The following is a 17,486-nucleotide window of genomic DNA, read 5'->3' as shown; positions in this document are numbered from 1 at the left end:
TCATGACCCCCAGATCAAGACCTGAGCTGAGATCAAGAGTCAGATGCTCTACCAACTGAGTCACCCAGGTGCCCCAAAGGATGAACTTTTTAAATGAAGTGCAAGGGCGATTTGAGTGGGAGGCACTTCTGGGAGGCAGTGGAGGTGAACGACGTGGGTGGGGCAGGACTAAGGAGATGGCCAAGACAGAGGGGCCATGGCCATCTAATTCACGGCCAGATGATAACCTGGTTTTCTGTGCCAGAGTAAACACACGGATGAAATATCCATGTTTTAAAAGCTATGACACATATTTAGCAAAAAAAAAAAAAAAAAATACAATATTACTGTTCCATACTCTTCGGTATCTATTTTTCAGGTAAGTGAAACAGAAGATGACAGCAGTTTACTTTGTTCAGAACTGTGACTCCCAATAGAACGGTGTTGACGTTGATCATACTTTGTGTTAGATTACCCACTTTTCAACAAGCTAAACCAAACTGATAAAATTTCCTAGTACAACAAATCCGAACTCCTAGTCATCAGGACTTAGTTTTTTTTTTTTTAATGTTTATTTTTGAGACAGAGCGAGTTGGGGAGGGGCGGAGAGAGAAGGGGGCAGAGGATCCGAAGCAGGCTCCAGGCTCCGTGCTGACAGCAGAGAGCCTGATGCGGGGCATGAACCCACAAATCGTGAGATCGTGACCTGAGCCGAAGTTGGAAGCTCAACCAAATAAGCCACCCAAGTGCCCCAGGAATTTACTATTTGGATAACTACATGTAAATCATTTTTCTATTCCAGGTATCTACATGTGTCAGCATAAAAATGGCTTTAACTTGGGGGTTATGTGCTAAGACACAAACACAGATGATGACAAAGTATATTAAAAAAAAAAAAGAATATAACAGGGGCACCTGGGTGGCTGACTCATTAAGCATCTGACTTCCGCTCACGTCATGACCTCACAGCTCGTGGGTTTGAGTCCCACCCTGGGTGAGCACGAGCCCCGCTCCAGGTGATCCTTGCTTTTCTCACTCTCTGTCCCCCCTCTCCCTCCCTCTTTCTCCCTGCCCCTTGCTCACCTGCATCCCATCTTTCTCAGAAAATAAAAATAAACGAAAAATAAGTGAATAAATTAAAAAAGGAATATAATACTTGTTCTGAATAGAATTAAGAAGATAGCATGTGAAAACATTTTTGTTGATTAACACTCGAATTAAAATCTCTAAAGCAATCAGGTAATCACATAAATATTATCTGTATCCATGTAAACTTCAAAGACCCAAATCTATAGGCAGTGAAAGAGAGGTCAAATGAGTATGTCCACATATATAGGACATTCATCAAGATGCTCTTACGACGCACAGTTTACAGCTTATACAGGCACAAAGAGTTTGCAATTTCACTACCGTAGGCTTCTCAAATAATCCTTCATTTGCAGTTATTATTGGCTTCAGGGAGAGTGAAAGTTTTCACTGAGCTGTCTCTGGCTCAATGAAACTACTTTTCTTCATTTTAAGTTTAAAAACAGTGGGCAAATAGAACTCTGGGCATCTTGCCATGTACAAAAATGTATGCTAAAATTAATTCAGGTGGTCCTGGGACCTGTTAGTTTACTAAGGTATCTTTCAGTTAACAGGAAAGACCTGACAAATCTGTAAGATAGAAAAATGACTATTACAGTGTCATGAAAGTAATAAAATATTCTTTAACCAACAATCTGAATAGCACACACTAGGAAATACGAGATTGGAACAGCGGCACAGGACTGTGCTTGGAGGAGTACGTTGCTTTGGTATTTGACTAAATATATTTGTGACATTCCAGTAAAACCATATAGGAGCTCTAAAATTTTCTCTAGAGAAGTGTTCCATTTCTGTTTACATAGTTAAATATTTGTTAGGTGTGATTTTGTACAGAATGGGTCAGATCAGTAATTGTATAAATTTTGCATTAAGTTTTCTCTTTTGATGATCCCTAAAGGGCCCAGACTGTCTATGGGTCTCTTGGATGTGCGATACTTATTTTCATGAGAATGTTCGTGAGACTTCTGAAATAGTCACACCTTGGTGGTGGTTTGTTTTAGTCCTCGGCTTGCTGGGCACCTGGGTGGCTCAGTCGGGTTAAGCATCTGACTCTTGACTTCGGCTCAGGTCATGAGCTCATGAATTCAAGGCTTGAGTCGGACTCCATAGGAGAAGCATGGAGCCTGCTTGGGATTCTCTCTTTCCCCCTCTTTCTGCCTCTCCCCTGCTCATGTGTGCACACAGGCTCCCTCTCTCTCAAAATAAATAAATGAACTTAAAATAAATGCTCAGCTTACTTCTGTTTCCTCTTGCCTCCGTGTCTCTGTCATTTTGCTGACCCAGCCCTTACTTCTGGAGGCACTAGGCCACAGAACCCTGCTGACCTTCCTCCAGGGCCGTGGCTGTCCACTCTCATTGTACATTCTTTGTTGGATGCAATGACCCCAGTCTCAGAGTGGGAGTTGCCCTTTGGGAATGTTTACTGGTGACCGTCACATAAATGACTTGAGTACGTCGCTGAACACAGCAAGCTCACATGCGTGTTATCTTACCAAAAAAGACCCAGAACACTATCCTAACCACATGACTCCCTGACAACAGGCCACTGGTCTCCATATTTTAAGTAGGAAATACAGAACTTCCCTAAAAGGACGGTACTGATCAATCTTAAAAATCAGACACAACGCTTTGAATTTTTTTTCTTAGGGAATTGGGCAGATTACCACAGATGGAAGAGAAACCAAACCTTAGGTTTTATGTGTTTTCTGCCTTTGGTTTTTATGGCTAGTTCGGAAGTAGCTACGTGATCAGCAATGGGAGACCGACTGAGTGATAACCAATTCACTTGCTGGAGGAAAGAATTTAGACGCACTCAGTAGTCATTTTCATACTTAACAAACCAACTAGGTAGCTCAAATCGTAGGCCAGAAAGAGCCAGCACTATAATGAAATGTATGCATACTCATCTCGACACATTACTTTTATCTGCGTCTCTCTGACATCAGTGAAAGGTTCCAAGTTGGTAGGGTCCCCAAGCTCAGCAACACAGGCTTTCAAGGCTGTCCTCATGCAAGGCCTTGGAGATCATGCGTAGGATCTGTGCTTCCTAAGGCGCTAGGCTTAGTCATGTGACTTCTCCTTTTGACCATCAGCCATGTATGGCTTGCGCTTTTTTCCCCAGGAGGATTATATGCATTTTTCCAAGCTGATTTTACTTGGCTACTTCCTGCCCACTTCCAATCTCTCTAGGACCCTTAATTTCTTGTTCCTTCTTTATGGGACCTCTCAGTCCATTCATCTGTGAATTCCATCAGTGTCCTCTCTACTCTTTAACACATTATTGAGACTGATGGTAAACAGGCAGGATTTAATGTCAATCCTCTCCCATTAAACTAGCCAAGCAACTGACAAACCCCATTTGATTACATATCCAGACCTGCTCCACTGCTTTTAAATTGAGGAGAGGAGAAGAGAAGGGGAAAGACGGAAAGCTTTTGATTTATTTGATTAAAATGTTACAGTCTTGAAATGCACAAGAATTTCTCGATTAAGTCTTTAAGCGCAGGGGGCTGGGTTCCCGCAAAGTTGCATTACATATGCTTCTTTCTAGCTGTCGTGAGCTATTACAGATAACTCTTAAAACCTGAAAAGGGTTCAAATTAGCTGGACTCCATGAAGCAGACAGTCATTCACAACATGCCACAAAAGCACTAGAATCCAATAAAACTCTACAGACTGCTGGAATGCACATCCCCTCTTACCTGTTCTCCAATGTTCGCATCAGTCCTCCAATTTAGACAATAAAGACAATGTTTTCTCTCCAGTCATTACCAAAACAGAGGGATGGTAAAAGGGGTCTAAGGCTGGCACTGCCTTGCTTCGTAAGAGCCCACTCTACAAAATACGTTTAAGTTTACACCCAAGAAGACACGGCAGGACACCGCACAGAAAGATTCCCTAGGGGACAGGTCCTATACAAGACTTCTTTCATTAGGCATCTGTGGAATATGAGAGCCACACAGGGTAAAGATGAGTTCGAAGAGGGGTCGAAAAGGATGGCTCCCAAGGGTGTGTTAAGGGGTAAATAGTTTCTTCTCATCTCCTGCAATCTGATTCCTACTTAGTAGGTTGACCCACTTACCTAGATACATACACCCCTGCCTGCCTCCTCCCTCAACTGATCACTGGTGTCTATTTTAATTTTTTTAATGTTTATTTTTGAGAGAGAGAGACACAGACAGAGTACAGCAGCGGAAGGGAAGAGAGGGAGCCACAGATAGAAGCAGGCTTTAGGCTCCAAGCTGTCAGCACAGAGCCCAATACAGGTCTCCAACCTATGAATCTCAAGATCATGACTTGAGCCACAGTTGGGACGCTCAACTGACTGAGCCACCCAGGCGCCCCAGGGGACTATTTTTTTTTAAATTGATTCCTCCGAAATCTCTGAACTCATCTACTTCTCTCCATATCTACTGCAACCGTCCAAGTGCACTGTTTCTTGTCTGGGCTACTGCAATTGCCATCTAACTGGTCCCTTGTATCTTCTCTTGCTCCATCCAATCTACTCTCTAAAACTCCATCCAGAATGCCGTAGTACAATGCTGTCCTACTTAAAATCTCTCATTGAGTTGCCATGGTTCTGTATGACCTGCTTTTACTCACCTTTTACCTCTGACCCCTTTGCTTGTGAGGTTCCTGCTGCATTAATCTTCCGGAAGCTCTGTAAGGCATTCTGCTCTATGGCTCTGCATAAATGGTACCTTTTGTTTGCCTGGAAAGTTTTAAACTCATCCCCTTCTCGTTTACCTAGTTTTATAAATTCTTCAGAGCTTTAAGGCAAAACATCACTTGTTTGGGGAAATGAGTCCTTTCTAAGACATTCTTTATTTTTCCTTTAAAGCACACAGTTTTGAGTACATGGTCATTTTTATGCTTCTTTTATATCATTTTGGGAAAAGGTATGTCTTCCCATCAAACTATAAGCTCAGTGTAGGCAGGGACGATGCCTGGTGCGCTCACAACATACTGCCCAGGATCTAGCTTGGTGTTTGGCCCACTACAGACCTGCAACAAATGATTGCTAAATGAATGAATAACTGTGTTTCCCTTTCACTCTCCTTATTTTATCAATCCCTTTCTTCAGCTCCTTGAAGCTATGCCAAGGCCATAAGCAAAAATAATGAAATACAGAAGAAAGTCTTATAAAAAGGATGTCTAATCACTTTAAATGCTTAGGATATAAGGCAAAAACAATACCTTAAATAATTAAAAATGTAAAAATAATCAATTAGCCAAAGCTTCTGTTTCCCTTGGTGATCCCATCCATATTTAAGTTCTGTCACTTTTTCTTAAAAAAAATTTAAAGTTTATTTATGAGAGAGAGAGAGAGAGAGAGAGAGAATGAATGGGGGAGGGCAGAGAGAGAGAGGGGGACACAGCATCTGAAGCAGGCTCCAGGCTCTGAGCTGTCAGCACAGAGCCTGATCGGGGCTGGAACTCACAAACTGTGATATCACGAAAGCCAAAGTTGGAAGCTTAACCAACTGAGCCAACCAGGCGCTCCTAAGTTCTATCACTTTGATGAAAATGACTCTTAAATCTGTAGCACAGTCCCCAATCTACCCCCTGAACCCAAGGCCAGCATTTTCATCTGTCCTCTTGGCTTAGATATCCAACTGGCACAGGAAACTCTAAAGGCCCCAAGTCAAATCCATCACTTTTTCTCAATGTCATTTTATTTAAGTTCCTTACTTTTATGACTATCAATGTGGCAATTACCATACCATCAATTCTGGAAACCCTTTTCATTGTAAATTTTCCTTTTTTTCTAGATCCCTATCAGTCAGTGGCCAAGTCCCAAAGATTCCCTCTCTAGAACCTTCCTACCTCCACTCCTTACATGAAAGCCAGGTCTTCGTTACGGAAACAAACTGGTCTCCTCCCTGCAATCCCACCTGTGTGCTGCCCTCACTAATCAGGCCTAAACGCATCTTGTCAATATACTGCTCTCCTTCTCAAAAACCTTCCAGAGAATTATGATGTGACTAGCCCATTGCTTTTCAACAGTTAACCAATATCCCCTACTTCTGTGTGTGTTTTAATTAATTAGTTAGTTAATTAATTATTGAGAGAAAGAGAGAGAGAGAGAGACACACACACACTCAGGTGAGTGAGGGGCAGAGAGAATGAGGGAGACAGAGAATCCCATGAGAGGCAGAGAGAGCGAGAGAGCGAGAGAGCGAGCAAGAGAGTGTGGGGCCTGAGCTCACCCGATGTGGGACTCGAACTCACAAACTGTGAGATCATGACTTCAGCCGAAGTCGGATGCTTAACTGACTGAGCCACCCAGGCGCCCAATATCCCCTACTTTTGATTAACATAAAAATTTTCTATCCCTCCTGTACCGTTACTACTGAAACAATAGGGACTTTTTCTAGTCCTTAAATGTAGAACAAGATTCAATGTGCTTCCTCAGACTCCGCTCACTATATTTCGAGCTCTGTTGTGAATCACTGTGATCAGACTGTGGGCTCTCCAGAGGCAGGACGTGGACCAGTACCCGGTACATGGTAGGCACTCAATAAATGTTTATTAAATAAACTACTAAACCGTGACATTCTGAGTCATTCAAGATCTAAACTCAATCCAGTTTTCCATTTTATATCCCGCTACCCTCTCTCTCCTTGTACTTCAGCAGCCAGGTTATCCGGTGGTGCTTAAAGCAGGGTCCCAGGACCAGTAGCATCAGTCTCAGGGGGGATCCATGAGACGTGCACATTCTCAGGCCCCCACCCCGATGCCTACTGAATCAGAAACTCGAAGGGTAGAGCCTCATAATTTGTGTTTTCACAAGTGCTCCAAGTGACTCTAACGTATGCCAAAGCGTGATAACCAGTGAACGGCACAACGGCATACCTTTGAGATGATAAGGTTTGGCTCCGGACCACAGCAATAAAGCAAATGTCTTAATAGAAGAAGTCGAATGAATCTGTTCACTTCCCAGTACATATAAAAGTTACGTTAACACTGTACTAGAAAGTGTGCAACAGCATTATATACATACCTTAACTAAAAAATACTTTACTGTTAAACAATTGCAACCATCATCTGAGCTTTCAGTGAGCCATAATCCCTGAACAGATCACTATAACAAACGTAACAGTGAAAAAGTGTGAAATGCCGTGAGAATTACCAAAACGTGACAGAGCCGCAAAGTGAGCAAAATGCTCACTTTGGAAAATGGGCGCTGACAGACATGCCCAATGTAGGGTTCCCACAAACCTTCAATTTGTGACAAAACACAGTAGCTGCAGAGTGCAATGAAGTAAAGCACACTAAAATGAGGCAGGCCTGTATTCACCCTCAGGTAAACACTCATATAACTTAACTGAAACTTTGCCTCGTTTTGCACACACATTAGTTCAACTGGCATTAGGAAGTGCAAATGCATTCTTAGTAATGCCAGTATTCTAAAAGTGTAAATTAACTACAAGTGTGTCTATCTGGGGAGTAAATCATATATCATCTACCTCTCAGCATCTGAAGCTCATTACAAATTTTGCCATCTTGGGGGATCTTGAGAAAAGATCTCTTTTCATTACATTTAATGATTCCAATTTTCCAGAGTTGAAGGTAGGTACTTACTGATATTTATGTGGCCAATCATTAAGTATCAAAATCACATAATGGCTCCTGAGAGCCAAGTGGGACATTTGGCTAACCGTGAAGGCAATGCAGGCAAGTCAAGATTTGCTCTAAACAGGTAGACTCTCATGTAGGAAAGAGTAAATTTAAGCTGGGGTGGAACAGAAGTTGGGTTTTCTCGGGCCAAAGTGAATTCACCCACATTCCCAGATAAGAGAAAAAAACCGCACACATGAAATTCCAGAAGTCATCAACTTGAAAAATTAATAGACATAGAACTGTCCACTGTCTTAAAGGAAAAAAAAAACATATCACAAAAACCCCCAATACTATACACATACACTCACACACACATACACTCACTCACACACACACACACAAATGGCTATGAATGCAAGATGGTAGATACGGGTCACATAAATTATTTCAAGGAAATGGGATGCATTTTGGTACCAGGATGAGAATTTCATCATAAAGACCTTAGCAGCAAACCACCAATATCTATAATCAGAGTGTGTTGGGGGTGATTTTACATTTCTAGGACAATTTTTCATTTTTCAGATAAGGAAATGGCCACAGAGAGATTATGTAACTTTCCCAAGATCATAGATTGGGACAGTGGCGAAGCCTGTGTCTACTTATTCTTAGACCAGAGGTTCTCTCACATCACTCTGATGCCTACAGTTGAACTGATATCTGCTGATGAGAAACACAAAGGAAAATACATTATGTTTTTAGGCAATACCATTCGTTTTCATTAAATCTACTAGATTACTTACCAGGTGTATGAAGCATCTTTAGCATGTTCCTAACAAACTGCGATAAAGCCTACAACCAGCTCAGAACAAAAATAGGGCTTCAATGTTACAAACATCTTAAAATTTAGCCAGGGTCAGATAGAATTAAAAAGTGTAACAAGCAGGGGCGCCTGGGTGGCTCAGTCGGTTAAGCATCCGACTCTGGATTTAGGCTCAGATCATTATCCCACAGTCGAGGAGTTGGAGCCCTCCAGTGGGCTCTGCGCGGTCTTGGGATTCTTTTTCTCCCTCACTCTCTGCCCCCTCCCCCACTCGCGCATGCGCTGTGTGAGCACGCACGTGCGCTTGCTCCCACTCTGTCTCTCAAAAATAAACATTAAAAAAATGTAACAAGCGGGGCGCCTGGGTGGCTCAGTCGGTTAAGCGTCCGACTTCGGCTCAGGTCATGATCTCACGGTTCGTGGGTTTGAGCCCCTCGCCGGCTCTGTGCTGACAGCCAGCTCAGAGCCTGGGGCCTGTTTCAGATTCTGTGTCTCCCTCTCTCTCTGACCCTCCCCTGCTCACACTGTCTGTCCCTCTCTCTCAGAAATAAATAAAACATTTAAAACAATGTAACAAGCAATCTTAGTACACAAAATAGGCAGATGGCTCTTGCTCACACAGACACGCTAAGATGGGCTAAGTAAACGATAAAGAAAAATCTCCAGGAAGCTTTAATTGCTTTTGCTCTGCAACTCATAACACATGCTGAAAAATGTACTGTTAGCTCTGTAGCTGCCCAGCTCCTTCCAAACCCTGGTTTTGGTAACAGACACGACTCTTAACCTTGTCATTGATTTTAAAAATACAGGTCCCATCCCATTTCAGTAATGAAATATCCAAAATCCAGTCCATTCTCCAGTTACTTTATGTACTAACTAGAACACCATTTTTACACTGTAGAATTTTAGACCTGGGGAGGGCTTCTGAGACCATGTGATCTGATACCATTGTTAGGAAAAAAAAAAAGAAGTAAGGTTTTTGACAGACGGAACTTTAATACAATGAAAAATCTGATAATCCTTTGGAGTTACTATATACAGAGGTAGCCTGAAAGCTTCCTGAATAGTGCCAAAATTTAAACGAGCATGCTACCCTACATGTTTCTATCTTGTTTGAAATACTGTGAGTATATGTGACTTCTAAGAGTTTTTTTAAATCCCCCCAAATTAGAAGAAAGTGAGATGTTACTACTTAATTATCTTGAGGTTTTAAGAGTAATAATTTTAAAAAGCACTGAATAATCTGGTAGGAAAATTTCAGTAATATTACTATGAAAACACATTACATGTAGTAATAGGGATTTTCGTCTAACGTGCAAACATGCTCTCATTCATAACACAGACAGAAAAAAAGAGACAAAAAAGACAAAGTCTATAGGCAGACAATGCCTCTAATTTAAAGATTTCAAAAACATCAAACCTTTTAATAACATCTCAGTGAGAAATGACGTCTTTAATATTGTCCATATAGCAAAAGAAACCAAAGCCCAGAAAAGTAAAAACTGTAAAGCAGGCATAAAAAATCAGTAACGGCCTTAACTTCAGTCTCCATATTCTGAGGTTTATCTTACGTAACATTTCAAGAACTTCCTTTGCTGAAGGATAGAAAAATAAGAGCCCTATACCCGATTCCCAACAACCTGTGCCAATTCAGAGCCACATACCTATTGTTGTTCCGACAATTTCGACAGCTAACGCGCTCTAGTGGGTCCGTCTGAGGTACTGCTGTGTACATCTCTCCACCCTTGTCAGGAAGGACATGCAGGGAAAAAGAAAAAGAGAAAAGCGTGAAGGTGTCACAGACCAATAATCAAACAGCCTCAAATGTAAAAGCCAGGCCAATACGAAACAGTTAAATGCTACATTTTAACCAACACCTGAGCAAAATGTTCATGCTTATCATTACTTACCAATGAATTCTGTACAGTATTAACATTATACTCTTACAAGTGAATCGTCATGTTTCCCCCAAGTCTTTTTGTACTGGAAGGAGCCAAAGAAATGGAGACATTTAGTCACTTCCCCTTCAGGGTTTCAAATCTACTGGGCCCAAAATACACTGTACATTACAACCTCCTGTTCATTTTTACTTTTCTAGCAGCCATGGAAGAATTTTACGTGATGCCAGTTGGAGAAACAGGGTGGAAATCTGTTTGAATGAGGTCACAAGATAAACCCATCTTCATTTCCCTGTAATTATTTCGCTAGGTCTGTTCACTTGACTACACTAAGTTTTAAAACACGTTATATTTTTCCAGATGGAGTAGATCCTCAGCCAGCAGTGACTTGGAGGGGAGGATTAATATTTTGATGTTGCTTTTGGCGGAAACTGCCTGGCAATTAAGAAAAATGCCCAGATTAACACATACCTCATTGTAAAACACTCGCTGGACATATATAATGGTGAGAGTTCTTCCAAACCGATGCTGGGAACTGAACCAGCCTTACGGTCAGAGTAAAAATCCTGCTTTCGGGTGAAAAACAGCAGAACTGAATTTGATAAGGGTGGGAGAGGCTGTCACACTGCACCCAACCCAGAGCAGCTCTGCAAGGTTAAGGAAAGTTCAGGCGATTGTTTTTCCCAGAATACTTTCCATTTCCATTCATCTCATAACAACAGCCAGAATGTAAGCAAACCAAAAGTACTGACAGTGTGTCTCCACATTCCTGATCCCACTCGCAAGAGGAATTTTTAGGAAAACATTGAGAGAAAGAATATCCTCTGCTACATTCGGACCATGAAGCTTCACAAGATCAAGTTCACCTACGGGATAAAGTGCTTATTTGAGTCACTAAACACATCAAAGTTAATTCAATGATTTTTACGATCATCAGCATTAAAAAAAAATTCCCTATTTCCTTGCACCCAGAAAAGAGGGGTAAGAAAACGAAGGAGTGAAAAGCACAGATGGTAACCTCTAAAACTGCAACTATAGGGGCAACTATTTAAATAGAAATTCACCATTCAAAAAACCCAAACTCCTGCGCCCAAATCCTAAGTCAAACGTCAGACGTATTCTTTTCTGCTTACGGAAACAGCATGTGCTATTCACACTGTAATGCTCTCTCCTTTAGTTTCTTGGACAATGTTAGTAGCTTGGACTAGGAATGGTGACCAAAAAAAGTTTAGAAAGTCTGAATATAAGCCATGTCTTTCCCTGCAAAATAATGAAATCGTTATTCTCTTTTGGTAATGAGATGCACTCAGGCAAATGAGGTATTTTTCTACAACACATTAAAACTAGATCACACAAAAACCCAGCGGATGGCCAGCTTTAAGATATGAATATATACTATAGTGCTGTTCTTCAAATGCAGTATTTTAATAAGCCTATGTTGAGTTGAGGATTGAAAAAAACCCTCTAAACTTCTTCAAATTTTAGCACAGTGTGGATTCTGGCAAATTTATCTGTAATCAGAACAACGACAAAAATGTCAAGGAGTGCTTATTTTGATCAACTAAATATATTACCTATTTGAAAAAATACTGTGGATGCACATATATCCAGGTGATGTCATAAATCAAACTTCCGAATGCAGAGAACGTCTTTAACCAGCATCAGTGCAAAATAAGCTAGTTGTTCTACATGAGCCGTTTCAAACATTAAACTAGATCACTAAGTTATCCCTGAAATAAAGTATTTTTTAAAGGTCTATCACTCCTTGTGGCTAAAGGATGCTTATATTATAAAAGGCAAAAAATCTTACAGGCAACAGCCCTACCACACACTGGACACAACAGACAAAAGAAACGCATTATAGGTCAGAAGTCACAATCTGGTGGCCTGCAGACTTGTGTCGCGTGGCCCACGCACTGCTTTCAAAAATTGGGAGTTAGTTGCCAACATGTAAAAACCCTGGCCATTTTACCCGGATTTACAAGAGGTACTGAAAAATCAGAAAAGCCGGTAACCCCAGGCCCTTTGTCCATGCCAACAACAGTAGTGAACTGAGGCTGGTGTTCTCCAGATTGCCCCTGCTCCCACTGCTCTTTCCCAGCTTGCTTCTCCCAGTTTCCTGATCTGCCTGACTCCCATGGGGCTGTGAGTTTTCAGACTTTGCTCTAAATGAATCAAATTTAAAGTATTGGGTCCAATCTATGCCCTATGGTATTTCCATCTCCCAAGAATAACTTCCAGCAAGTTCGTTACTGGTACTCTACTTTCACCGTGAAATAATTTTAAAATAGAAACCAAATGAATGAACACAACTATCACCTGACGATAGAAAGCTTACAAAGATTACTCTGGATTCGGGGGTTGCCACTGATACATACTATTTCCAGTCCAGTGAAGTGAACCTGTAAGGTTTCTATGTTCAAAAAGGCCAAGTAGGCCAACCATGTTCTTGTACCCTGGTCCCGTGGGGTACAGGGAGGCTCTATTTACTTATTTATTTAAAAAAATTTTAAATGTTTATTTTTGAGAGAGCAAGAGCGTGAGCAGGGGAGGGACAGAGAGAGAGAGGGAGACACAGAATCTGAAGCAGGCTCCAGCTCAGATAGCTCAGAGCCTGACATGGGGCTCGAAACACCACCTAGCGAGGTCATGATCTGAGCCAAAGTCGGATGCTTAACCGACTGAGCTGTCCAGACACCCAGGGAGGCTTTATTTATAATTAGGTCTCTTACACTTACTAGGTGGTGAGGATGTTCAAAATCCACATGTGTCCTGGGTAGTGAGCTTGTGTGCCCTGAGTAAAGCCCTCCGTTTAAGCTTCCATTCACGACTCCGTTGATTCCATTAGGGATCTTATGGTGAACATGGGAGCAACCATTGCTGAGACCTCCATTGCTTATGAAGCTTCCATGAACATTCCCATTTATCCGATTTGTGCCAGGTAGAGTAGTGTATTCCACCATCTGCCCATTAATATCTGACCGTTGGTAGAGATATCCTGGAGGGTCATATTCTGTTGAGAACAAAGAAGCAAAACAAAACAAAATAAAACAAGCAAACAAACCAAAATCACATTAACAGTAAGACACTAAAAGAGACAATCTTGCATAGGCAGTTTTATTAATGGAACAAACCCCTATGAAACTATAATACAGTAAAATAAAATGCCTTCAGTGTGTTCACTTAAAGCCTAATTATTGAGATATGCTTTGAGAAAATTATTGCTATTTCCTTGTATGGAGATAGCTAGGAACTTTGAGTTAATTAAGACTCTGTTAATGGGAAGAGACATTAACCAGAGAGAAATTACTCAAGAGAATTAATAAATTATGCAAGTTGAAATTATCAAAGTCCTGGCAACACTAAGAAAAAGTGTTTACACTCCCACACACTTCAAAGTGCTGACAGAAACTGTATAAAACAACTACAAAAGGCAACCTTTAGGTAGGATATTTTAAATAACAGTAACACTTTTAAATGAAAGGACAGAGTTATGTATACATTCACTGACTCTCTATATAGTTCCTTGGTTAATATAGTCCATGTGGAAGTTGTGGTTTACTAAAGGCAAAGGCTAATTATTCCATTTCCTTTTATTAAAAGGATTTAAATAGTTGCCTCCTCAATTCTGATTTCCAGAGGCACGCTTACTAGACATATTTAGAAATAGTGAAATAGTCCTTAGAAAATGCGTACCTAAACTCTACAGGACTTGTTGGCAGAGTTTGGATAAATTCTTCAAAGGTGTTAGAGCATGCCAAGATTGGGTTAGGTGTCTTTCTCCCTATTACTGAACTTCTTGCACAGGTAAGTTATTGTCAGTATACCTGATTACATTTTCCATTAAACTATAAGTTGGCAGGGCAGGGGCCATGTTTACGTTTTCACCAGTGTATCTCCATTGTTTAACACAGTGCCAAGGGCATCGAAGACAGTCAATGAGTATCTTCTGAATAAATGACTGAATGAACATCACATAAACTTCCATTTTTTAACATATTATCAACTCACAAAGGGAAATGACCTTCACCAGATTAATCTTGCCCAGATAACCAAAGCAATACTATTCCTTTAGGACTCAGCTCACACCATTAGAGTGAATGATATTGAAACCATTTAGAAAAAGACCCAGTCAAATGATCTCCAACCCTTTCAGCCTGGCACCACCACCGCCGCCGCTGCCACTACCACCTCTCTCCCTGTCTCCTGGAAGGCACCGATTCAACAAAAACAAATCATCTTCCTCCCCCCTCCCCCCACCTCTGAGCTATTAGCTTTAATTCTCTTATTCTGGGGCCAAAGGGAAAACCCTGAAACCTCCTCCCACCAGAGCCTAAAGTCTGCTGAATCTGATTTCCCTGATTATAACGGCTGGGAGAACAAGAAAGAGAGGAAGGGGAGGGTAAGGGAGAGAAGTGGGGAAAGAGAAAGGAAAAGGGGCCCTGGGCTATCTGTTTTCACATAGCACCATCACTGACCGGGTAAGCATCACACTTAGGGGGAGGAGATGCCAGTCTGGAGCAGTTCTGGTCCACTGGGCACTCAAACAGGACCGTGCTCCCTTAACTTGTGTCATTCAGTAGAAGCAACTCAGAAAAGTATTCCTTTCCAGACTTTCCAGCCCTTTCTATTCCTGTTGACAGGCCTTGCACCAGTATGAAGGTGTTCCTGCAGCAATCCCAGAGCTCACACTCCAAACACTCTTGCTCTTCGGTGGTCCGACGAAGCCAGGGTTTCTCAGCACTAAGTCAGCTATTTACTTAGAGACCTGCCTGTTTGGGCTCTGCTATTTATTTCCACTGGGCAATTTAATGCAATGCTCCACTTATTCCGGCTGACGGCCAGAACAGTTTTAAAGTCACCTCCCCCGAATGGAGAGTATCTCGTGTGTTTTCTACCATGACCCTAGCGCACGGAAGTATCTGGGATTGATATTTATCCTGATAATATTTTCCCACCCATCTTTAGGGACGAGAAAGCAGCCCCAAGCGGCTTACTCTGTATGGTGTTTTGCTGGCGGTTCTTCACCAGGCACATTGCGATGAAAGCCATGAGGATGAGGACCATCACCCCCAGCACACAGCCGACGATCAGATACAACATGTCGCTGCTTCTGGTGGGGCTGGTTGCAGGCCCGACGTTTCGTCCACCTCCTGGAGAATTCGGAGGGGTACTCAAGTCTTTGACGGGATACTCAGAAGCTCCAGGGACACGTTTCACTAGTTGAAATGTAAAGGAAAACATGGTGTCAGAGTGAATGCAGACTCTGTGAAACGGTTTACTCTCCGAAGGAGGTCTGGTTGGGAATGCGAGCCAATGTGTTTATCCTCGTTACTGAGACGATCTGACCACCAGTGAGTCACAAAGAGGGCTCAAAAGTTTAAAAATCAGATGTGCCAAAGTCTTAGTCCCCAAATTCTATGGAAATCATAAAAGCAGAGAAACACATGTACTTAGTCGAACCCAAACTGCTATACGATTATCTGCTCAATGATACCTGTAGAAGACTAACAAAGAGCTGAAGTAAAGATATTTCAACTTACGGATGGAACAAATATTTCTCTGTGATATACTCTGAGCTGAATAAGACTCAAAAATACGTATCTTACGCCTCTTTTATATGATTAACATTATAAGATATTGACTTTGGACTATTCAAACAATTATCTACAATTCCAAAGACAAGCGTTCCAAAACCAATAACCTTTGGAGTCCATATAAAGGCAGTCCTCTTACCTAATGCATGGATATCCTGGGTAAGAGCGACAACAGAAGCTAGTAACAGTTGGGACTCAAACCCCATTTTCTGTCCTCAAACAACACGTTCTTAATGTTTTATACATCACAGAGAAGCAGCAGAGCATTGTGGCTGACAGCTCGGCCTCTGGAACCACACTGCCCAGCTTTATATTCTCTGTGCCACCACTTACCCTCAGCTGTAGGACTTTAACCTCCAAGGACCAGTTTCTGTATGTGGAAACTGTAGGTAACAACAGCTTTATCGTAAGGTTGTAATGAAGGGTAAATGAGTGAATCATGTAAAGCACTTAGAAGAGAGACTGGCACATGGCCGTGTTCAATCACTTTTGTTATTACTAGTTATTATATTTCCCGTTATGGTCCGTACTGGGGCAGAGCGGTCTTTAAAAGCAATCTACTTCAATAAATATTATACTGCGGTTCAATTTTCTAGCAACTTTACACAGCACAGAGCTGGAATCCATAAAGAAGAGGCCGCCTTTCAAAGGAAAGAGGTCTCCAACACTGACAACTGGATGAAGGCTTGGCAGAGACCGTAAAGGCAGGTGGTATGTTGCATTAGACAATTTGAAGGTCCCTGCCAATTCTAAAAGAAACAAATGAGTTTCTGAGGCAAAAGAGACATGACAGACCATACATTAAAGATCATGATTACCCATGGGGAAGTCCGTCAGATTTAACAACTCTTTATTTACGTCTTATTTATTCACAATTCTACCAAGCTCGATGATTTTGCCAACCTCTGCTAAAGTTAAAACATTCTGTGGTGGAGGGTGAGACAGACTCATCAACATCAGTAAGAAGAGATAGGAGGAGGAGGAGGAAGGGGGGGCAGGAAGAGGGGGAAGAAGAAGGGGGAAGAAGGGGGAGGAAGGGGGAAGGAGGGGGAGGAAGGGGGAGGAAGGAGAAGGAAGAAGAAGGAAGAAGAAGGAAGAAGAAGGAAGAAGGAGGAGGAGGAGGAGGAGGGTGCCTGGGTGGCTCAGTTAAGCGTCAGCTCTTGATTTCGGCTCAGGTCATTATGTCATGGTTCATGAGTTTGAGTCCTGCATCAGGCTATGTGGAGCCTGCTTGGGATTCTCTTTCTCCCCCACCTCCCCCACCCCACTGCCTGCTCCACCCCTCAAAAAAAAAAAGAGGAGGAGAAAGAAGGAATAGAATGAGGAAGCGGAGGAAGAAGAAGAAGAGGCTAAGAGCATGGAACAAGAAAAGTGAGATGAAAAACATAAAGAGAAAAAGGACTGAGAAAAATTTGAGAGACTCTGATCTTTTAAGAGTACGGGGAAATGGCTGGCTTCAACACCATTCCTGAAAACCTTACTGAATCATCACAGATAAGGCAATCACTGTTCACAACAAGAACCTGGAGTTATTGTTTCGTA

The 17,486-nt window shown here is 41.9% G+C and overlaps 1 protein-coding gene across 7 annotated transcripts in view; it reads right to left on the bottom strand.

The window, feature by feature from the left end:
* Nucleotides 1–17,486, bottom strand: part of CDON (cell adhesion associated, oncogene regulated) — a 101,595-nt gene that overhangs the window by 10,947 nt on the left and 73,162 nt on the right. For all 7 annotated transcript variants that reach the window (XR_013333287.1, XR_013333286.1, XR_013333288.1 and 4 more), the window contains exons 16-18: nt 15,345–15,566; nt 13,086–13,360; nt 10,114–10,193 (exon numbers count right to left, since the gene is read on the bottom strand). Coding sequence is in view for 3 of the 7 variants with exons in the window: in XM_077756583.1 (XP_077612709.1) it covers nt 10,114–10,193; nt 13,086–13,360; nt 15,345–15,566 (577 nt within the window). In the remaining 4 variants the exon portion in view is untranslated. The remainder of the gene's footprint in view (nt 1–10,113; nt 10,194–13,085; nt 13,361–15,344; nt 15,567–17,486) is intronic.

The sequence above is a fragment of the Crocuta crocuta genome, unplaced genomic scaffold, assembly GCF_008692635.1.
Source record: "Crocuta crocuta isolate KB4526 unplaced genomic scaffold, BGI_CrCroc_1.0 scaffold172, whole genome shotgun sequence".
Classification (NCBI taxonomy): Eukaryota; Metazoa; Chordata; class Mammalia; order Carnivora; family Hyaenidae; genus Crocuta; species Crocuta crocuta.
The sequence above is the reverse complement of the archived record's forward strand: the minus strand, read 5'-3'. Positions and strand labels throughout refer to the sequence as shown.